Source organism: Eleutherodactylus coqui, chromosome 1, assembly GCF_035609145.1.
Source record: "Eleutherodactylus coqui strain aEleCoq1 chromosome 1, aEleCoq1.hap1, whole genome shotgun sequence".
NCBI classification, from domain to species: Eukaryota; Metazoa; Chordata; class Amphibia; order Anura; family Eleutherodactylidae; genus Eleutherodactylus; species Eleutherodactylus coqui.
Window position 1 is genome coordinate 397444974 of NC_089837.1, and position 24163 is coordinate 397469136.

At 44.3% G+C, this 24163-nt stretch overlaps 1 protein-coding gene across 1 annotated transcript; it reads right to left on the bottom strand.

Annotated features, from left to right (window-relative positions):
* Window positions 1-645: 645 nt before the first annotated feature.
* On the bottom strand, window positions 646-23915 carry LOC136612534 (uncharacterized). The gene is made up of 8 exons (XM_066592954.1): window positions 23700-23915; window positions 14544-14611; window positions 8907-9073; window positions 7057-7160; window positions 5591-5752; window positions 5150-5355; window positions 2892-2968; window positions 646-1086 (listed from the first exon to the last, which is right to left on the bottom strand). The coding sequence occupies exons 1-8, from the start codon at window positions 23769-23771 to the stop codon at window positions 1013-1015; spliced, it is 930 nt and encodes a 309-aa protein (XP_066449051.1). The 5' UTR covers window positions 23772-23915; the 3' UTR covers window positions 646-1012.
* Between the last annotated feature and the right edge of the window lie 248 nt (window positions 23916-24163).

Genomic DNA, 24163 nt, shown 5'->3' on the forward strand with positions numbered 1-24163 from the left:
TTTTTCTGTCCTATCAGGGGAAAGGCAATCTTAGTTGGTACTGTTGTGGAGGCAATAGGGAAAACACTTGGCTGCAAACCGTCACTTCCAGGAGCGTATGACGCCCCCCTTTCCACAGGTCTGGACACAAAGGGTTGTGGGAATCCTGCAGTTTTTTTCTTATTGCCTCACAGGCCCCCGTATTAGTGGAATGGAGGAATTTGTCTAATCTGATACAAGTGTAGTAGACAGCAGGGAGCCATTACCTTCTCCAGCCCAGTCATTTTATTCTGGTAAAAAGGCGTATTGAGCATTTCTCATCTGTTTAGTGAAACTAGTGACATCTCCTGTGTAATATTACAGAAAGCTTTGAGATACAACACAATGGTTTCCTTGAGGACAGGTCTGGGAAATGATGGAGTCAGCCATTACAAAGTTCAAAAGCGTTTGATAAAGAATATTCCTTATACCAGTGGGCCGGGTTGTTCTCAGACAAGGTTTGTAATATTAGAATAGTAACTGGAAAACATGTGGAGGGCATAAAACCATATACACAGCTTAGTATATCTGCACGGTAGTAGAATGGTCTTGCTTCTGGCTCCAGGACTGGACGAGAAGTGACATAACCAGGGTTAAAAACAAGGCAATCGAGGCCATGCGTGAAAATGAGGCGGATTTTCTGGTTTATTAAGAATATCTTAAATTATTCAGAACAAGCCTTATATAACATCATATCCAACAATATGAAGGTCACTTTAGTACAGACAACCTGCAACAAAGTTTGCGTGTTAAGTGCAGATTTTCAGTTGATTTTACAACATAACGTGTTAATCTGAAATTTGCCCTAAAACTTGAAGATTTTTTCCCCGCTACATTGTAATGTAATGTTTTATGTATTTGCGGTGCAGATTCTGCAGGAAATCTGCCATGTCTTATGTCTCTAATACTGTAATACCATTCTAATGTATGTCAATTATTACCCACAAATTACATCTGATATTTAGCGCAGTGCCCTTTATATCAAAGGGAGAAATTATCGTAAATCATTTGTCCGCAAAACATCTCGTATACTTGCAATATTAGCTGGAGTGGTCCGGCAGCACCCCCCTGCCAAGACAAATGTACATATAATTATAGGTGGTGACAAATCACAGAAGACGTGGAACATTTAATAAAGTGAACCATGAACTACAAAACATGTGATGTTTCCAACCAAAAGTTCCCCATTTATAGCAACCCCTGTGATCGGGGGGGGGGGGGGGGGGGGGGGGGGGGGAGGGGGGGGATGTATTATCTGTGCACTCCTTTATTTCCAGCTGCTGGTTCCTGGGACCTAACTGCGGGATCCAAAATGGCTGCACCACTTCTTAGGCTACTCAATGCAAACTGCGCATTAGTAGTCTAAGATATTACACATTGCTCCCGTGAGAAGCGTTTGACAATCAAAAAGCAGCATGCAGTGGCTGATTCTACTGTGCAACACAATTTTTGTACCAGATAAGCGGATAGGCGGCTTATAGTAACTTTAGTGCACTGAATTCAAATATGATATCCTTTTTTTTTCTGCCACGTAAGGTTTTCCAATTATGGAGAATAATGCAATCCAATTGCCGTTGTACTTTATGTCTTGGAAATATGCCTGTACAATTAATCCAAATCATTGGTTAGACTAATTAACAAAAAAAAAAAAAAAATCTAAATCATAAAACAAAAATACGTGTTTGGTATCGCTGCGTCCATAAAAGTTTGATCTATCAAAGTAACACATTATTTACTGCGCACAGTGAACGTCATCCAGGAAAAAAAAATAAAATTTAAGAATGCTAGAAATGCGCTTTTTTGGTCATTCTCTCTCCAAGAAAAAAAAAATACAATAAAAGAGCAATCAAAAAAGTTTCATGTATTCCAAAATGGTACTAACACAAACTGCAGGATGTCCCACAAGAAATGAGGCCCTGCACAACTACGCGGACAGAAAAATAAAAAGTTATTGTGCGTAGAAGATGGCAGCAGAAAATAATTTTAAAAAAATTAAATGTCTTTGAAAAAAATAAATTAAATGTAGTACAGCAAGAGAAAAAAAAAAACTTAGTTTGGTATCATAGTAATCGTACTACTGACCCATAGAATAAAGTTATCATGTCATTTTTGTTGCAGTTTGTGGGGCGTAGAGAAAAAAAAAAGACGCACTGAAAAATGGCGGAATGTGGTTTCATTTTTCATTTTACTCCATTTAGAACTTTCAGTACATTATAAAGGTACATTAAAATACAACTCGCCCCACAAAAAACAATCCCTCATACAGCTATGTCAATGGATATAAAAAAAAAACACCACAATTTTTAAAAAGTTCCGATTTTTTTAAAATGACAAAAAAAAAAAAATAAGCCCGGTCACTAAAGGGTTAAATAACCTGAAAATGAGACGTGCTGCTATTATTCAGTTTTACCCGTGTAATCAGCAGGTTTAAATTTTATGTAAACTTATCAAATACTTTCCCTTATGAAAATTTTTTGTAAAATTTGTTGCAAATAGTTATTGATACAGATTGCGGCCCCAGGAACCTGCAGCTGTACAGGAATAAGGGAGGACATCAGACTTAGCAGACTGGAGGGTCGCGTTAAGCTAACAGTTACAGCTGAATTCATTCAATATAAATTTAAGAGGTATCAAAATGGAGCTAAAGTGGAATTATTTACTTGTCACTGATGTCGAATACTGACCATCAGCATGTTACCAAATGGACTTGTATTGAAAAAAATCAATACATTTGCTACAACATATGGATCCTCAATTTGTAGGCAAAGCAAGGCAATATAAATATATATAATTAGTTTCCTCCTATCAACTAGGATTCCAGCCTTGATCAACTAGTTGGTCTACAAGAGGCTTTTTGTGACTTGACAACTTACCAATCCATCTTGCACCCAGTTGAACCCATTCTAAGACATATTCAGAGAGTGGCTTATCTGTACTTGACCCTTGCCAGCTATACCAAAGAAAAATATACATATTAGATATCAAGAAGATGGGAAAAAGTGCCCAAGTAAATAGTTTTAAAGACCAGTCAGTGGGATATATAGAGGATGACTAGTTATAACAGACTGCACACTTCTGCTTGGTTGAACTATGATTAGATCCGCTCGATACCTGCATGCCTCAGTGGTAGAAACACCTGCGACCCTATACATATTGGTTTATCTTGGGAGAGGTGGCCTGACAAGGAACTACTTCTTAGGTTTTAGATGCAGAAAGTACTAGGTTCACAAAATACATACAATGCAACCAAGAATCTGTTCCTTCATTAATTACATATCTTAGGCTCAGATCTGCGGAGGAGGCTCCATTCAGCGCATCCATTGCAGATTACATCATTTTTTGCCAGAAAATAGAAGCAGTTATTTTCCGACAAAAAGTGATGTACACAACAGGTTCTTGCACATAAAACCAATCGATCAAGGCTGGCCTCTATACCACTGAACCCAATGCCTGGACCCCCCCCCCCCCCCCCTCTTTCCGCTCCTTCCTCCCCCCCCTGGTCCCAAACCCCTGTCTTGTCATATGTTACTGTTTGCGAGATGACAAATTGCAAGCAAAACGCATCTCTGTTTGAATGGAATTTATTGCAATAATATTCATGGAGCCATGAGTGCTCTGCTCATGTTCAATATCATTTACGCGTTAATGTAACTGTTTTGCCTTAATGTTAAAATTCAATAAAATTTATTGAACAAAAAAAGTGATGTACACAATGATGGAGCCTGATCATCATTGACGACCACCACGTGAGAAGCGGTGGAAGTGCCCTCCATTCATTTTCAATGGGCCTGCCAAAGATAGCAAGGTACAACCGCTCGGATATCTGTCAGCCCCCTGAAAATGAATGGAGCAACACTGCGCATGCGCATCCGCTGCCCCATTCAATCTCCTCACTGTGGGGGAGAAGGTGCAGCAGTCCCAAATGAGATAAAGGGGAATAAAAGGACTCCCATTCTCGAGATTGGTGGGGGTTACAGTGGCGAAACCCCCCAATCAATCAAATTTTTATCACCTACAACATAGATAGGTGATCAAGGTAAAAATTGGTACAGCCCCTATAATACAGTCATCTGTCAGCACCTCTGTGCACCAAACTGTCAGATTAAAGTAAATCTGGCAGGTTGTCTGTGGCCATGTCCCCTAACATGAGGCTTTGTCCATTTTTTTTTTTTTTTTTTTTTTAAACGGGGCACAACATAAATGCTTAAACAGTCGTAAATTTAGCACTTGTTCCAGAATTGCAAAGTTGCTGAGGATGTTAACAGCTTGCGTCGTTAATAGGGTTTAGCAATACCTAAAGTTATGCCCTATCCACAGGATAGAAGAGAACGTTATGATCTGTGTGGATCCGACTGCTGAGACCTCCACCCATCCCAAGAATGGGGGTTCCGATGGTCTCTGCATGCGCTCCAGCACTCCACTTATTTTATTGACCGCACTGGAAATCACACACCAGGTAATAGGCTTGTGATGACATTTTTATTTATTCCAGCTGACTTAAGACTCAGATTTGCATGCGATGTTTCGGTAAGGATTCCCTTGCACTTTATCGTCGTGCCTTCAACTGCAATCCATGGCTGATGAAAGATATTCTTACCCAAAAGGCCCCATGCATATTTGAGTCTTTTCACCAGTGGCTTTAAGGCAGTTGGAATAAATGAAATGTCATTAACTGCATATTATCTGTTGTGCTGTTCCGCTCTTCTATACGTATTTTATGGGACAATGGTCTACTCATTTGGAACCTGCATCTACCTATCCCCTGCTTTAAGTTGCGCAGCCTGAATACATTGATAGTTAGCACTGGAAATTGCTGAATATATAGAAAGCCTGGCAATCTCTGGCACGGTCACTAAAAAGAACGGAGCATCAAGGCACATAGGTGAGAGGTGGGGCAACCATCGAGACCACCATTCTTGGGCTTGCTGCAAGTCCCAGCATTCAGACATGTGGATAGGGGATAACTTTAGATTTTGGTACGCTCCTTTAAGTAGGCCCTAATAAAACAATCAGTGACTGGTTAAATATTTCTCTATTAATATAAGTGAAAAAAAGTAAACGGCATGTTAAAAATGCTTAGGAAAAAGAAAGAACATATTCTGTATTGGGCTTTTATACCCTAGTTACATACCCCAGGTTGTGGTCCCATTCCTCTCCACTATTGGGATAAACAATCCAGTCAATCTTCCGACCTTGTTTTTTGTTCATGGATGTTAGGAGTGGACCAACAATTGTTGGTGAACAGCAATTGACCCCTACAGCCACCAGCTGGTTGGATCCTGCCACGATGTTTACTGCATCATCAAACCTATCTCCGAAGCTTGTCAATGATTCGCTCTAGATTGAGAAGAAGAAAAAAGTGCTTTATCAAGCAGAGGTGCAGCCTAAATTCCTGTTTTGGAAATTGTGTGAACTACCGGCAGATTGCAGGTGTAATATATGATGGAATGAAATATACAACTATTTTATTTGTAGTTTAACTATAGAGATGAAGACCTGGATAGTGGAAGTGTGTCATGAGGGTCTACAAGCCCTGCTGGTCTCTTTTTACTTGCATTTATTGATCACACACCTGGCATGAATAGGAAAGCCAAGCCTTTTTATTTGGGAACTCCCTCAGGAGCTGCACAAGGGCTTCTGCTTCTTTTTGACTGGGTATTGTCTCGAAAGCGAACAGGTCAACTCCAGCATCTGCCAAGCACTGCATCTGTAATCGATGCCAATCTTTCAACTCCTGCCTCCAAAAGACAAGAGAAATTATTAGAAAAACAGTGCACAGAACAAACCTGGGCCGACATGCATCAATGAGTACGACACTAGAGCGAGTGAAAACTACGAAACTGGTTTGTCATTTAATAATAATAGTCTTTACTTGTATAGCGCCGACTTATTCCACAGTGCTTTTAGAACACAGGGGATCACAGACTGTACAACCGTTACACGTAGTAATCAAAATTAATAAGAAACAGCTACATAAAGTGTTCAGGTTTATAGAGAACAATAGGGGTAGGGGGTCATGCATCAACAAACCTACATACAAGGAGGGGATGCAGGAGGTACAGGCAAAGGAGGTATACATGGTAGGCAAAGTGGAGAGTGTAGGGTGTCGTAGGTAGACAATAGTCCAGGCGTGTGATGGGAGGGCAGAGGACATGTTGCAGAGGTTGAGGGTGGGGGGTGGGGGGGATTTATTTAGAGGATTTGGTAAGCTTCTTTGAAAAATGTACATCTGAAGTTCTGTGCATCAGGCAATGTTCGGTATTTTTGGGTAGTGCGTTCCAGAGGACAGGTGCAGCTCTGGAGAGGTCCTGCAGAAGGGCATGAGAGGTTTGCATTAGAGGGATGTTTAGTCCGAGTGTGTTAGCAGAGCAGAGCGTATGGGTTGGGTGATGCACCGATAGAAGTGAGGCGATGTACGGTGATCTGGTGGATAGGCAGTCAATGCAGTGACTGGCACGATGCAGATGTCGGAGAAGCGGCTTGAAGAGGAGTCTAGCTGCCACGTTTATTATGGATTGAAGAGCGGAGAGTTTCTTGCGGGAAAGGCCAACAAGCAGCAAGTTGCAATAGCCGAGCTGAGAGTGGATGAGTGCGACGGCGAGTGTCCTTAGCGTACCTGTGGTGAGAAATGTCAGATTTTTGCAATGTTCCTGAGGTGCAGGTGGCATGTTTGGGCTAGGGATTGGATATGAAGGGGAAGGGGGGGGGGGACTATGGATTGGATATATAGAAGGTAAAGGAAAGGTCAGAGTCCAGAGTGGCCCCAAGGCAGCGGGCATTCCGTTTGGGGTTTATGATGGTGCCACAACATGTAAATGTTGGGGGGAGGTTGGCTTGCGAAAAGCAGAAAGACAAGCAGGTCACTTTTTGAGAGGTTAAGTTTGAAACAGCGGACAGGCAGTCAGAGATGTTTTGGAGGAATGGTGCTGAGATGTCATTTATAGACTGCCTGACTTGCTGTAGTCTTTACCCATCTTCCTATTTCATGGAACCCTATCCAGTTTTTCAACTAGAAGGTAGAAGGGCAGCCGTACTTGCCTCAATACTCATGTCAGTCGCATAACTTCCTGTGTACTCGGAGCCATCATGGAGGAATGCTCCATATGGGCCTATTGATCCAGCAATTACAATTTCCCGTTTTTCTAAAAAGAAACAGACCAATTAAAATCTTTAAATACTAAACTTATATTTTTGGATCTGATCAAAAACCATACTCATTTATTTATTCCAAATTGCATAACATAATGTTATCTTCATCTAGTTAGTAGGTAATATTTACCCAGCTTTAACTTGAAGGTGCTCAGGTTGACCGTGAGTCAAATGGCTTGAATAGCAGCAACAAAGAGAAAAGCAGGCTCCTTAAAAACACTTTTATTCTTTTATTACAATAAAATCGTAAAATTATATGGTAGGTACCGTGTAACACCATGTCTACGCTCAGACACGTCTCAAAAGAAACTTCTTTCTTGACCACAGCTGGCCTCTCTCCTTTGTTGCTGCTATTCATTTATTTAGGCTACTTAGCTAAAATAGCATGGGTATATGATGATTATATTTAGTTTTTCAATTAAGTCTACTGAGCACAGTTGACAATCTTTTTTTTTTTTTTTCTAAATAGTTCAAAAAGGATTATAGCTCTTTAAAAAAAAAAAAAAAAAACCCACTACTTAATGAGAAGGTCTACCTTCTCAACCAGGTTTCATTAAAAATAGATTTCGATCTACAGTAACTATGCAGAGCTTTGTGTTTCTATAGTAACAAACCTTGCGCAGCGTGATCCTGCAGTCATATTTCCTTCCATCTGTTCCCCACTAACGGCTCATTTACACGCAAAGATAATCTTTTAAAAGATTAAAAGTTTTAAGGTGCATTTACACGCCAAGATGACCGCTCAAACGGCAGTTTGAGTGACAGTTTTGAGCGATCACTTTGCATAAGCTCTTAAGTAGCTAATAAGCTACTTAGGAGCTTATCACTGTGTAAATGAAGGCTCCCGCTGTATGCATAGGACAGCGGCAGCGCTGTCTTCTGCAAGCAGCTGCTTTGTTCTTGGAGCTGTCAGCTGGTATCCTGCTAAACTGAGAACAGCAGGAGCTGCTTTGTTCTCGGAGCTATTCCTGAGAGCTCCATGCAGGCTACCAGCTGAAAAAATACTATCAGCTGGTATCCCGCTGAGAACACAGCGTGCGGTGCTGTTAAGGCCCATAGCTGATATTTAGCTTGCTAGAAATCAGTGATGAATGAATAGTGCATGATGGTCGTGCATTTAGCCAAGGATTATTGCTCAAAAGATGGCTTGTGAGCGATAATCGTTGTGCCTTTAGCAATATTTTTGAATATCATCTTCTCTTGCATGTAAATGAGCCTCCAGGATCTGTTTGCAGAGCCCAGCATGTGATTAGTCACACACATGGAGCTCTGCACACAGCTGCATTGTTCTCATCTGGGCTGCTGGCAATTAACAATGTTATCAGCTGTCTCCCGCGGAGAACACAGCATGCGGTCTGTTAAGACAAACTTTATCCCTCTGCAGCTGAATGATGGATTTTAAGCTCACCTGATGAAAAGTGCACAATGGCAGCGTTTACACGTAATGATTATCACTTATTTGTGGTCGTTTGCAGTCTATTCCCATAGAGATGTATCAGTCTGCATAGGTCAGAGATTTCAATTAATATTATATTTGTAAAGGGACTTAATTTTTTTGTATTAATTAGATATGTCAAGAACATTCTATTGCAAACCCACAAATAAATACAGTAGAATATCAAGAGAAGTGCACTTTGCTCCACTGGATGATAGCTGAACATGTATATTACTATTCCTCCTAGCGATATCCATGTATCAGAGGCGTGAATAAGGTATGAACACGATGCAGTACGCTTTACCTGAGGACTGCGAGGTGAAGTTTTCAGCTGATTCTTTAGCTTGGAGTACAGCTACAGTAAAAAGGTTTGCTGCTTCCTCAGAGTTCAGGCCCAAGTGCCGTTTAAATCCTTCCACACTGGCCTGATAGGTTGCCGTACTCAAAACATCAGCGCCACTTCGGAGAAATCTGAAACATTACATTAGGGAATTATCAAAAGAGCAGATGATCTGAAGCATGTATGTTGTAACCTAAATCATTTGTTTCCCACACTCTGAGATATGAAGATATTGAGTGATCCCTGTCTGCAGAATCCAAGCGTCAAAAATATATTCAAAGACCCTCCTGTTTGCCTCATCTGTACCTGCCCTCGCCTTCTGTTGTCTAATGTTCATACTTCTTGTTACTGTAATGGTCTACCAAGCTACTTAGAATGGCGACATGTATTCATACTCACTATTAATTTAGATCATTGGCCAATTTTTTTATATCACTCCTATGGAATTCGTATATTTTACTGCCAATATTTGAGCGTCACTCCACCACAAAATCCCGAAAATCTATTTTATTTTTCATGTCACGTGCTCATTTACTATTGTTCTCCATTACAACTATACACAGCAGATACAGTGTTCAGAAATTTACTTGCTTGCCTTTAGATTAGATCTTCAGTTTAACAATGAATTGTCCCTCTCTAAGTCAGGACCCCTGGGTATTAGGGTATCTTGATGCCAATGGAAGCTAGGAGTTTGACAGGGCTTCCATGCAGGAACGCCCCTGTCACATCCCTAGCTCCCGATTGGTTGCATTCCCCAAGGTCCTGGAAGCTGTGCGTCAACATACAATAATAGCCATACAGGCGGCCACCGCTCGCAATACTGTCCTGAGCCATGCAGCGGCTCTGAGTGGTGTGCACGGCCCACCAGCAGCGCTGACATGTGGGGATGGCGGGGTGTCTCCAGTGGCTTCTGCCACACAGCTTGAGATGCTGCACGGATTGTAGCAGCGCACACATCTGGTGACCGCCAGCTGTGTGTGCTGTCTTGCATGAAGAGGCACAACGGCGACAGCGCCCCACTTACAAGGACAGCAAGCCTGATGGTACAGCCGGCGGGGAAGAAGAAGCTGTAGCGGGGAACCTGTGGTGCGTGGGAGAGGGGCCGGAACAAAATATGTACAGTGCCCTGGGGAAGAATCAGTAGCAGCGCGTAGTCGGAGGAGCCTGTGACAGGGTCCGGGAGCCGGTAATGAAGCTGTACACTACCCTGGGGAAGAAGCAGCAGCAGTGGGGAGCCAGCAGTGCATACCTATTGTTGGATGCTAGCAGGGGTGAGGAGCAGCTGCCACAAAGTGCCGACCACACACAGCTGCATCGGAAACCACACGAAACCGGCGGGGAGCTTGCCACAAGTCACGCCAGCAGTATTGAGCTTCCATCACGCAAGGGATGGCAGCCACGAATTAACAATGATACTGTACTGCCAGGACCTGCAGGGAAGCCGTTGCTGCAGCCAATCAGGTACAGGGGCCGTCACCCCCGTCAGTCTTGACTCCACCAGGAGTTCCTGGTGGCGTCAAGATACAATAATACCGGACCGCTGCCCATGACATGGGTAATGCCAATGTCCAGAGATTCAAACCTCTATACATTTTATAAATCTAGCAAGATGCCAGTCATCAGCCTTAATTCCCTGAGTGCAGTCACACTAAAGCAATCTCTTACAAGACATCAGACATGTCTATAGCATCTTTTCCAAAGGCATAATCTCCGAATTCCTAGCTTTGCTTCGGCTATGATCTCATGACTTGTCAATGGATGTAAAATTACTATGCAACAAGTACGCAAGACTGGCAGCAGGTGAAGCAAGGATCAGTGGAAAAGGGCTTCTTCAAAGAATCATAGAGTTGGATGGGACCTCCAGGGTCATCTGGTCCAACCTCCTGCTGAGTGCAGTATTCACCAAGTCATCCCAGAGAGATTTGTCCAGCCTTTGTTTGAAGACTTCCATAGAAGGAGAACTCCCCACCTCCCGTGGTAACCTGTTCCACTTATTAATGACCCTCACTGTCAGAAAGTTTTTTCTAATCTGTGTCTCCTTCCTTTCAGTTTCATCCCATTGCTTCTAGTCTTTCCTTGTGCAAATGAGAAAAGGGCTGATCCCTCTGCACTGTGACAGCCCTTCAGATATTTGTAGACAGCTATTGTCTCCTCTCGGCCCTCTTTTTTTGCAAGCTAAACATTCCCAGATCCTTTAAGCGTTCCTCATAGGACATGATTTGCAGACCGCTCGCCATCTTGGTAACTCTTCTCTGAATTTGCTCCAGTTTGTCTATATCTTTTTTAAAGTGAGGTGCCCAGAACTGGACACAGTATTCCAGATGAGGTCGGACTAAGGAAGAGAAGAGGGGGATAATTACCTCACGTGATTTAGACTCCATGCTTCTCTTACCGCGTTTCCCTGAAAATAAGACCCTGTCTTATATTGATTTTTGCCACAAAAGAGGCACAGGGTCTTATTTTCAGGGGAAGTCTTATACTTACCTAGCAGGTGCCAACCGGGTCCCTCCCACTGGTAACGGGCCTGAAAACTTCGCCTCCAGCTAGCGATTGCTCCGATTGGTTGTCGAGCGCTGTGGCTTTGGCAAATCACTGCAGCGCTCAATGAACCAATCAAAGCCATTCAAAAGGGGAGGGACAGTGTCTGCTAGGCAAGTATTGTTTGGGTTTTTTCCACGTAGTGCCGCTAGGGCTTACTTTCGGGGTGGCACTCATTTCAACCCACTAAAAATCAAGGTAGGGCTTATTTTAGGGATAGGTCTTACTTACTCGTGAGAAACACGATAGTACATCCCAGAATTGTGTTTGCCTTTTTTTTGCTACTGCATCACACTGTTGACTCATGTTCCATCTATAATCTATTAGTATACCCAAGTCTTTCACATGTGCTGCTGCTTATCCCAATTCCTCCCATTCCGTATGCGCTTTTTTTTTTCCAGATGCAATACTTTGCATCTCTTCTTTTTAAATACCATTCTGTTAGTCGACGCTCATTGTTCAATCTTGTCCAGATCTTTTTGAAGCAAAATGGTAAGTATATTTTAGAGATCTTTTTGTCCTACATCCAGGTCATCAAAGTGGAACTGTTATTACACAAATCTTTGACATGAAGGAACTTTTGATTTGTGGGTGTCCGGGTGCTGAGAACACCACCAATTGCTAAAACAAAAAAGCAGACACGCTCAGCTAAGCCACATGCCCCTCCAATTGCAATTATCTCTGCTAGTCTCTCCGTGGAGAAGCAGGGTTAGTGCTGTGCCGACAGACACTCCTTTTCCACCCTTTTACTTAACAAAAATCTATAAGTTATTCAGCACATTATATTGTACCGTTACAAAATATACGGGTATGTTTCCACACAGGAGCCGTCACCCAAAGTCTCCTGTACTGCTATAGGAAATATTTAGTTAGGTATATATGTATATATAATCCATTGGGCAGAAACCAGAAGTTAAATAAAATTTGGGCAGTAAGCACAGTCTGCAAGCACTTGTTCTAGTAATGATATTTGTATGCTGTATATCATTTATTATCTTGTCTTGGGTTTCTTATATCATCTTAGGCAAATTGTGTGTGTATATATATATATATATATATATATATATATATATATATATATATATATATATATATATATTACACATATACACATACATACATACATATATACATATATACATATATACATACACACACACACACACACACACACACACACAGTTATATCTACTCTCTTAGTAAAGGGTTAGCAGTTAAACGTGTTCATATACAAACTTGTTCAGAATGTCTTAGGCCCGTGTATCTTCCTCCCCCTCATGTTTCCCACAGAGTAGTTATACATTCTGATTGGTTAAGCTTCTCATTTACTGATAAGGCTATATGCCTTCTCCAAATTCTTTCACTTGTGATACTTTACTAACGTGTGAATTATCATATCCTGGGACTAACCAATCCTGTATGAGCACAATAACTCCTAGTTTGTGATGTAACGCTTGTCCGTAAAAGCGATTGTATTGCTTTGAATAAGTCAGAAGCGTACTGGCCTGATACAGAGCATTGTGTCAATCTGTTACCTTTTGTGCACAAACGTCTGAATATCTAATTTGGCCCACGCAGTGAACGTAAGAGGAGCTCTATTAGCTCCGATATCACACTGGGCACTCAAGGCGATACAACATCCTACAAAACACACGAGCCCCTATACAGCTATGTGGATGGAAACATTAAAAGAAGAAAAAGTTATAGCTCTTGCAAGGTGGGAAAGAAAAATACATTGGAGGGGATTAACCTCTTAAGGACCAGGCTGTTTTGCATCTTAAGGACCAGATACTTTTTAGGGATTATACCCATGTGGAGGTTTTACTGCCTTATTTTTTTTCCTTTAGCTATCAAAATTATGTTTGCTGTGTTTTTTTTTCCTGTGACATATAGGGCTACTTTAATATTGTTTTCATTGACTTTTTCTCCCCGTTTTTTAGTTTCATTGGGGTTAAAAAAAAGCTTTAAAAAATGTTTTATCTTTTTTTAAAATTAGTATATTTATGCTAAAATAAAGTATGGGAACGGGTTCCTCATTTTGTTTCGGGTGTTTTGATATATATAATGTGCATGGTTTCGGATTACATGGCACATACGGCGACGGTTTTGGTTGGCGTTGGGTCATTTTCTTTTTTATCTATATATTTTTATTTTCTTCTGTAATTTTTTTTAACGTATTTTTGTAACCACTTTTTTTTTTTTAATTAAACCATCGAGGACCCCCATGACATCATATAAGACCTCGGGGGGTCAGTGACATATTTGTTTTTATTACACACTTTTTCACTGTAGCTGGGGCATTTATAGGAGCCCCAGTTACAGGGAAAACATCTGCTGTAGTGACAATTAGAGATGAGCGAACGTACTCTGTTCGGGTGTTTTTGCACTCGGGCACCGCTTTTTCCGAGTAACTGACTACTCAGACGAAAAGATTCGGGGGGCGTCGGGGGTGAGCTACCCCACTGCTACCCCCCACTCCACCACGCCGCCACCCGAATCTTTTCGTCCGAGTAGTCAGTTACTCGGAAAAAGCGGTGCTCGAGTGCAAAAACATCCAAACCGAGTACGTTCGCTCATCTCTAGTGACAATATTCACTAACAGAGCTGATCAGGGTCAGTAGGACCCTGCAGCCCTGCTGTAATAGGGGCCACCCGGCAGTCACGTGATCGCTGGGCGACATAGTGGAAGAAACCATTCCACTTAGTACATAGTGCTCATTGACCGCTATGTACCGGGTAAAGAAGGCAGAAGTGTTTAAAAACGCTTCTCCCTTCTCCTCCGGGTTCTCAGCTGTGACTCATAGTGAAGGACCCGATCGCAGAATTGATTGCAGAAGCAGAGGCTTTAATCCTGCGCCGTACATCTGCTATCGATGGAGATTAAAGCCCACCACCAAGCACCATGTATTTACAGAGCTTGGTCCTTTAGGGGTTAAAGGGATTTTTGTGAGATTCACCTGGATCCTGGAAACCCTATGTGATATTTAGCATTCTGCTCTATTTACGTATAAAGAGGAAACTAAGATACAAATACATAGTAAAGGTTTCACCTCACAAACTTACTCAGTGTGTACAGTCTTAATGGCTTGAGGATTAGTATGAAGAAGTCTTGCACTCCACAGTGGATCTCCCTAGAATAGTGAAAAGGGAATGGAACAAAGAATAATCACAGTGAAACTTTAATTTACCTTGAAATGTAATACATGGTGATGGGTCTAGTACAGGGACTGAGGGGGTCATAAGTCTCTCTTTGATGTTCTTGGAATCCCAGATTTTTAGTTTTTGCCAGGGACAAAAAGAGAAAAAGTAGTCCACGGTGTGTTACCCAATCTCTCCCAAGCAGGGAAATTGCCCATATGTGGACAAACTGTTTGGGCAGATAGCAGAGCTCAGAAGGGAAGGCTCGGCATGTGGCTTTATGTACAAGCTGTGCGGAGTACATCAGGATAAAACATAACGGCCGTTCAACGCAATAATACAATTAAAATTCCAGGAATGTGTGGGAGATCTTGAAACAATCTTTTATGCACAGGCCAGGTTGTGTGAGGCATATTTCACAAGGATATATGATGTCCTTACTTATCCCTCGTCTGTAGCAGACTCTGCACTTTTTTGGGGTTCTTCCCTTCTTCCAAGTGGAGGGAATTTCACGGGAAAGTGTTGCCCTGGTACAATCCCTGTGGCCTCGCTTCCAGAAGTACTAGCCCCCCCCCCCCCTCCTGGTCCCCAAAATATTAGGGCCTTGATGAATTCCTCCTGAAATTCAAGAAAGGTGCTCCTATGGCTGGCACGTATGCATAATACAGCCATCTGTACGATGTGCACGGCCAGTTTTTATACCACTCTTGGGGGGGGGGGGGGGGGGGGGTCTCTGTACTGGTACCTCATACTGTTTTTCTCAGTGGTGTCCACCTGGGCAAACTTAGGAATAAAGCTCTATTACAGACCTTATTTTATATAAGTGATCATAATTGGGGCGGGGTCCTTGCTGGGTGGACTTTGTGTATGGTCATTATAATGCAGGGATTTTATGATCACTTGACATCGCTATTTGAAACATTGTAGTGGCGTATAGAACCCTCGGTGCTCTGGTAGGCCTTAATGCTCGGCTTCTTTACTACATACAGAATACAATGTCCCCAAATTTTGTGATTTCTGATGCATCCACAGGGGTCCACTTGTGGGGATTTGCAAAACTGGAGTTCGGGTTCTCAGATGAAATTCTGAGCATATAAATTAGTTTGGGTAACAATATGGTCAATAAAGTAATCCGGAAATAAAATAAATAAAAAAATTAAAAGCCCACCCCTCCGATTCTTGTTGTATCAAATTGTATCCCTGAGTTCCCAGCAATGTCAGGGATCTTGGATCTGAAGTTTTCTGGGGCAATCCACTGCGCATCAGATGAATTTGGGGGCCTCTGCAGTGGCAGTCGTTGGACGCCTTTCTTGGAGGTACAGGGGGTTCAGAATCACTTGATGATGAAGAAGATAATGCCAGAAAAGCGGAGACATCATCACTAGCCGAGTCCGACTCAGACATAATAACTGCAGCAGCCTCCTCTTCAGCAAACCTCTTGTGGGCCATACTGCAAATACATGAATTTATTGACATACAGCGGCGGCGATTCCCCTTCCCTGCTCCTCAAATAGAGCAGGAAAGGGGAGTATCCAATTCCATGTGAAACCACCCTAAGAGCGTTCTTTTTTGTTCACCGATTGTGGGGGACTAGGTATGCCAAAATGCAGAGTTTGAACTCCATACACCCAAATGTCTGATAACTGGCATTTCTGAAATAGGGGTATCATGTCATGAAATTTCTCTAAAGACTGGCTGTAGTGCAATGTCAGTGCAGAGTGATTACTCAGTGGACACAGGAAGTCACAGGTCCACGCGGAAGGACAATGCCACGTGAAGACCTCCACATTGTGTGAATGCAGTTGCTAATAGCAGAACGAATACAGCACTGAGCAGAGCAGTGGTTGACGTCACCCCACAATTTTAAAATGACTAGTAATTATTTGGAAATTATAGTACTAGTGTCTCTGGTGGAGCAATGTGCCACACAGCTCTGCTACATCCATCCCGATTCCCACACAGCTCTACGACATCCATCCCGATTCCCACACATTACACTTACAGCTCTATTACATCCATCCCGATTCCCACACATTACACTTACAGCTCTATTACATCCATCCCGATTCCCACACATTACACTTACAGCTCTATTACATCCATCCCGATTCCCACACATTACACTTACAGCTCTATTACATCCATCCCGATTCCCACACATTACACTTACAGCTCTATTACATCCATCCAGCTTCCCACACATTACACTTACAGCTCTATTACATCCATCCAGATTCCCACACATTACACCCATCCAGATTCCCACACATTACACTTACAGCTCTATTACATCCATCCAGATTCCCACACATCACACACACAGCTCTATTACATCCATCCAGATTCCCACACATCACACACACAGCTCTATTACATCCATCTAGATTCCCACACATCACACACACAGCTCTACTACATCCATCTAGATTCCCACACATCACACACACAGCTCTACTACATCCATCTAGATTCCTACACATCACACACACAGCTCTACTACATCCATCTAGATTCCTACACATCACACACACAGCTCTACTACATCCATCTAGATTCCTACACATCACACACACAGCTCTACTACATCCATCTAGATTCCTACACATCACACACACAGCTCTACTACATCCATCTAGATTCCTACACATCACACACACAGCTCTACTACATCCATCTAGATTCCTACACATCACACACACAGCTCTACTACATCCATCTAGATTCCTACACATCACACACACAGCTCTACTACATCCATCTAGATTCCTACACATCACACACACAGCTCTACTACATCCATCTAGATTCCTACACATCACACACACAGCTCTACTACATCCATCTAGATTCCTACACATCACACACACAGCTCTACTACATCCATCTAGATTCCTACACATCACACACACAGCTCTACTACATCCATCTAGATTCCTACACATCACACACACAGCTCTACTACATCCATCTAGATTCCTACACATCACACACACAGCTCTACTACATCCATCTAGATTCCTACACATCACACACACAGCTCTACTACATCCATCTAGATTCCTACACATCACACACACAGCTCTACTACATCCATCTAGATTCCTACACATCACACACACAGCTCTACTACATCCATCTAGATTCCTACACATCACACACACAGCTCTACTACATCCATCTAGATTCCTACACATCACACACACAGCTCTACTACATCCATCTAGATTCCTACACATCACACACACAGCTCTACTACATCCATCTAGATTCCTACACATCACACACACAGCTCTACTACATCCATCTAGATTCCCACACATCACACACACAGCTAATCATCTTGTTATTTTTGTCCTCCCCTTTGAAGAGCCCTAACTTTGTTCTTCTTCTGTCGGCCAGGCTCTGTGTTTTCTACATACTGTAGGACCTGCGGTGAAATTACCAGCACGTGATCAGGGAAGGAAAATGAGAAGCACCCACAAACATATTCATAGGCAAGGGGTCGTTAGTAGTTTGATTGCTTGCAGTTGGGTTGCATTCTCAGACCCCATGCAGTGTATTCCGTCAACCTGATTTTACTGCAGGCGACGGCAGAGTGTTAGACCCTGTTGTCATACCCTACGTGACCACCATCCAATATACTATTTTGCAAAATGATAATGCTTGCGCACATACTGCAGCCATCAGAAAACATGCCATGCAAGGTGTCACAGCCATGGATTGGCCCACATGATCTCCAGATTTATCCTCAATGGAGCATGTCTTGAACACCATAGGTCAATGATGGCGAACCTTTTAGAGACTGAGTGCCCAAACGGTAACCCAAACCTACTTATTTATCGCAAAGTGCCAACACGTCAGGGGGCGGAGCTTAACACGATGTATGATTTTACCTCCATCGTTATAAAAAGGACAGGGCTGTTTTAAAAATGGACAGGGAGGAACACTGTGTTTTTCTCCTAGCTGCACTGGAGGACTGTTGGTGCGGAGTTTGACTGGAAGTCAGTTGCGTACCTGCAGCTGATGTCATACTATGCAGGAGTCCCCCTCACCTTCGCCGAAGACTTTCCGCTGTCAGGGCTCCCTGACTTCTAGTTCCCAGTGGCCTGCAGGGGCCTCAGCTAACCAACATCTCCTGACCAGCGGCGCCGCACCTGGCCAGACTGCTGGGAACTGAAAGCCTTTGGAGGAGGTGAGAGGGGCGCCGCATTGTATGAAATCAGCAATGGTGCGGTTTTGACTGTTTTTGATACGAAAAATTTAATACAAGTAATTCTGCACCATTTCTGCCACGTGCAAACATATCCTAAGTCAGCTTGACGTATGCTGCGACGTGCAGAGTGGCTGCAGTAGTAATAGTGTCCCCCATAATTGCCCCAGTAGTAATAGTGGCCCCCAATAGGAGCCGCAGTAGTAGTGTCCCCTATATTAGCCCCAGTAGTAATAGTGACCCTCATGGTAGCCCCAATAGTAATAGTGTCCCCTATAGTAACCCTTATATTCGCCCCAGTAGTAATAATGACCCCCACAGGAGCCCTAATAGTAATAGTGTCCCCTATATTCACCCCAGTAGTAATAGTGACCCCCCACAGTAGCCCCAGTAGTAATAGTGACACACAGTAGCCTCAGTAGTAATAGTGTCCCCTATATTAGCCCCAATAGTAATAGTGACCCCACAGTGGCACCTGTAGTCATAGTCTCCCCTATATTCACCCCAGTAGTAATAGTGACCCCCACAGTTGTCCCAGTAGTAATAGTGTCTCCTATATTCGCCCCAGTAGTAATAGTGACCCCCACCGTAGCCCAGTAATAGTGTCCCCTATATTAGCCCCAATAGTAAGTGACCCGCACAGTAGCCCCAGTAGTAATAGTGTCCCCAATATTCACCCCACTAGTAATAGTGACTCCCACACAGTAGCCTCAATAGCAATAGTGTCCCCTATATTCGTCCCAATAGTAATAGTGGCCCTAGTATTAATAGTGTCCCCTATATTCATCCCAGTAGTAATAGCAACCCCCACAGTAGCGTCAATAGTAATAGTGTCCCTCATATTCGCCCCAGTAGTAATAGTGACCCCCCCCAACCCCCACAGTAGCCCCAGTAGTAATAGTGTCCCCTATATTCGCCCCAGTAGTAATAGTAACCCTGCCCTAATAGTAATAGTGACCCCCACAGTAGCCCCAGTAGTAATAGTGACCCCCACAGTAGCCCCAGTAGTAAGAGTGTCCCCTATATTCGAGCCAGTAGTAATAGTGACCCCCACAGTAGCCACAGTAATTTGTGTCCTCTATATTCGTGCCAGTAGTAATAGTGACCCCCATAGTAGCCCCAGTAGTAATAGTGACCCCCCACAGTAGCCCCAGTAGTTATAGTGTCCCCTATATTTGCCGCAGTAGTAACAGTGTCCCCTATATTAGACCCAGTAGTAATAGTGACCCACACAGTAGCCCCAGAATTAAGAGTGTCCCTATATTCACGCCAGTAGTAATAGTGACCCCCACAGTAGCCCCAGTAGTAATAGTGTCCTCTATATTCGCCCCCAATAGTAATCGTGTCCTCTATATTCACCCCAGTAGTAATAGTGACACCCACAGTAGCCCAGTAGTAAGTGTTCCTTATATTCACCCCAGTAGTAATCGTAATCCCCCCACAGTAGCCCCAGTAGTAAGTGACCCCCCACAGTAGCCCCAGTAGTAATCGTGTCCCTTATATTAGCCCCAGTAGTAAAAGTGACACCCACAGTAGCTCCAGTAGTGTCCCCCCACAGTAGCCCCAGTAGTAATAGTGACCCCTGTATTCGCCCCAGTAGTAATAGTGACCCCCCCACAGTAGCCCCAGTAGTAAGTGACCCCCACAGTAGCCCCAGTAGTAATCGTGTCCCCTATATTAGCCCCAGTAGTAATAGTGTCCCCTATATTCGCCCCAGTAGTAATAGTGACCCCCCCACAGTAGCCCCAGTAGTAAGTGACCCCCCCACAGTAGCCCCAGTAGTAATAGTGACCCCCCCCACAGTAGCCCCAGTAGTAATAGTGACCCCCCCACAGTAGCCCCAGTAGTAATAGTGACCCCCCCACAGTAGCCCCAGTAGTAATAGTGACCCCCCCACAGTAGCCCCAGTAGTAATAGTGACCCCCCCCCACAGTAGCCCCAGTAGTAGTAGTGACCCCCCCACAGTAGCCCCAGTAGTAATTGTGTCCCCTATATTAGCCCCAGTAGTAATTGTGTCCCCTATATTAGCCCCAGTAGTAAAAGTGTCTCCCCACAGTAGCTCCAGTAGTAAGTGTCTCCCCACAGTAGCCCCAGTAGTAAGTGTCTCCCCACAGTAGCCCCAGTAGTAAGTGTCTCCCCACAGTAGCCCCAGTAGTAAGTGTCTCCCCACAGTAGCCCCAGTAGTAAGTGTCTCCCCACAGTAGCCCCAGTAGTAGTAGTGACCCCCCCCCACAGTAGCCCCAGTAGTAATAGTGACCCCCCCCCCCACAGTAGCCCCAGTAGTAATAGTGACCCCCCCCACAGTAGCCCCAGTAGTAATAGTGACCCCCCCCCCACAGTAGCCCCAGTAGTAATAGTGACCCCCCCCACAGTAGCCCCAGTAGTAATAGTGACCCCCCCCCCACAGTAGCCCCAGTAGTAATAGTGACCCCCCCCCCACAGTAGCCCCAGTAGTAATAGTGACCCCCCCCCACAGTAGCCCCAGTAGTAATAGTGACCCCCCCCCCACAGTAGCCCCAGTAGTAATAGTGACCCCCCCCACAGTAGCCCCAGTAGTAATAGTGACCCCCCCCCCACAGTAGCCCCAGTAGTAATAGTGACCCCCCCCCCCACAGTAGCCCCAGTAGTAATAGTGACCCCCCCCCCACAGTAGCCCCAGTAGTAATAGTGACCCCCCCCCACAGTAGCCCCAGTAGTAATAGTGACCCCCCCCCCACAGTAGCCCCAGTAGTAATAGTGACCCCCCCCCACAGTAGCCCCAGTAGTAATAGTGACCCCCCCCCCACAGTAGCCCCAGTAGTAATAGTGACCCCCCCCCCCCACAGTAGCCCAGTAGTAATAGTGACCCCCCCACAGTAGCCCCAGTAGTAATACTGTCCCTCCACAGTAGCCCCAGTAGTAATAGTGACTCCCCACAGTAGCCCCAGTAGTAATAGTGACGACTATATTCGCCCCGGTAGTAATAGTTACCCCCCCACAGTAGCGCCAGTAGTAATAGTGATCCCCTCACAGTAGCCCCAGTGGTAAGTGACCCCCACAGTAGCCCCAGTGGTAATCGTGTCCCCTATATTAGCCCCAGTAGTAATAGTGACCCCCCACAGTAGCCCCAGTAGTGATAGTGTCCCCTATATTAGCCCCAGTAGTAATAGTGACCATCACAGTAGCCCCAGTAGTGATAGTGTTCCCTAAATTCGCCCCACTTGTAATAGTGACTCCCCACAGAAGCCCAGTAGTAATAGTGACCCACATTGTGGCTTCATTAGTAATACTATTAGTACTGCGGCTGATATACATATACTTACCTCATCCTTGTTATTGAAGCTCCTCTGCTCAGTTCTGCTGCGGGCGGAAGTGTGTGCGCCTGGACACCACCTCCCTTCTTTAATGCTGCCAGAAACAGAAGTGAGGAGGAGAGGCTAGGGGAGGAGGATCCTGGGTGCACACTACCGTCAGAGTGTGCACCTGGGATCAGCGCTGCCAAGTAAGGCCCCCTGACCACGGCTTAGGTGGAATATCGCTAGGAGGGGGAGCCCTGACAGGTCTCCGCGATGAGCCTATTTGATAGAAAGGCTCACCGTGGAGAAACGCGGCAATCGCAGCATGCCGCGATTTAAATCCCGCGAGCAGAGAATCACTATGATTCTCCGCTCGTGGACACTGCGTTTTCTATAGCAACCCTATGGAAAGCTTTGCAGAACGTGATCCGCAGGCAATTTATTGCCCGTGGACAGGCAGCCTAACGGTCGGGGAGCTGTGGCACCCCGGCTGGTAATCACTATCCTGGTGAATAGCAGTCAGCGTGCGTGCCAACAGAGAGGGCTCCGAGTGCCCCCTCTGGCACACGTGTCATAGGTTCGCCACCATGACCCTAGGTAGTCACTTTATATCATAGGGCCACCCACCAAAAAATATTATACAACTGATTGCACAGGTCATGCACATATGGAGAGACCCAACAAGATATCTGAACACTTAGTGATTCAGTGACTGCAAGGATCCATGAGTCTATAGGTGCTCATGGCGTAGCAAGAAGGGTCCCCTATAAGCTATAAAACAGTCCCCTAGCTACCATGTGCCCTTTATAATATTGGTGTCTTCTTATGTGATGTAGGGGCCATTGGGACCCCCAAAGGCTGCAGAGCCCGGTAGCTACGCCCCTTGTGGACACACTTCTTACTGAAACCTGTACCGAACAGTGACAAAACTTGTCCAACTCTTTCTAACTTGCTATCATTTACTCTGGGTATGATACTGTATGTATCTACCATGTTTCATGGAATTCCACTGTGGCATAACGCACAGACATACAGGTCTGTGTATGGATTCTGGCTTGGCTTTCGATTCCCAGTCATTGTTACAAGGCTTGTATAAAGAGTCCAACATTGACTTGCAGGAATGCTGCCTTCCAATAGGTGGCGCTGCAGAGGTATTGTTCCATCTCCTTTTTTGCGTGGAATTCCAGCAATTCCTTCTGGGTAGAACACTTTCAGTTTCCACCAATGATATTAATCCATTGAATGGTGCAATTTGGGGCTTAATTGTTTTTTTTGATATTTAAATGAAACTAGTGAAGCATATATTAGATATACATGGAGAAATTGACCTTTTACACAATGAACTATAAAGTGTCCATCGCTGCCCAAGTAGTTGAGGGATGCGGTTAACGCCAAGTAGAGTCCAGCTGTCTGCATGACACAGGGATAGAGGCCCCTCCGGGCAGTGACAGGAGGAGCAGTAAGAGTCATCACCTCTGGGTTTGGTGACCATTGCGTTTGACCAACAGGAATCCACCAATCTGAAGTTCTAGGAGACTTGGTGACTGATTAGTATCCAGCAGACGTCAATCACAAAGCAGCTGCCTGACAACCTACCTGCAGACTCCAGCCAGCAGCCTCCAGCTCAGTGGACAAGCCTCCGCTCAGTACGGTCACTCGCTCGGCCATAACAGCGGCTGTCTGGGACTTCTGTACATCGTTTACTCCAGACTGCAGAGTACAAAGATCAAGATCAAGCAGCAGTCATCCCATCCTGTAGGTGGCGTTGTGGACAATGCAGAAACTAAAACACAGAAACACAACAGCAACAAATCTCCATGACCCTCATTAAGAGCGTTTTCTTCTGTCACTACGGCGGGAGTTGAATTGTGGATATTGTAGTCCTGCAGAAAGCAGCAATTCATATTTATTCACACCACAAAACTACAATTCCCAGAAATCCCTTCGGCCCTGATCATCACGTGTAAAGAAGTTACCCAATAAGCGTTCCAGGAAGCATATTATCATTTTCTGCAACATCTCTGCACTAGTCAGCAATTCCAGCAACCTGATTGGTTGTT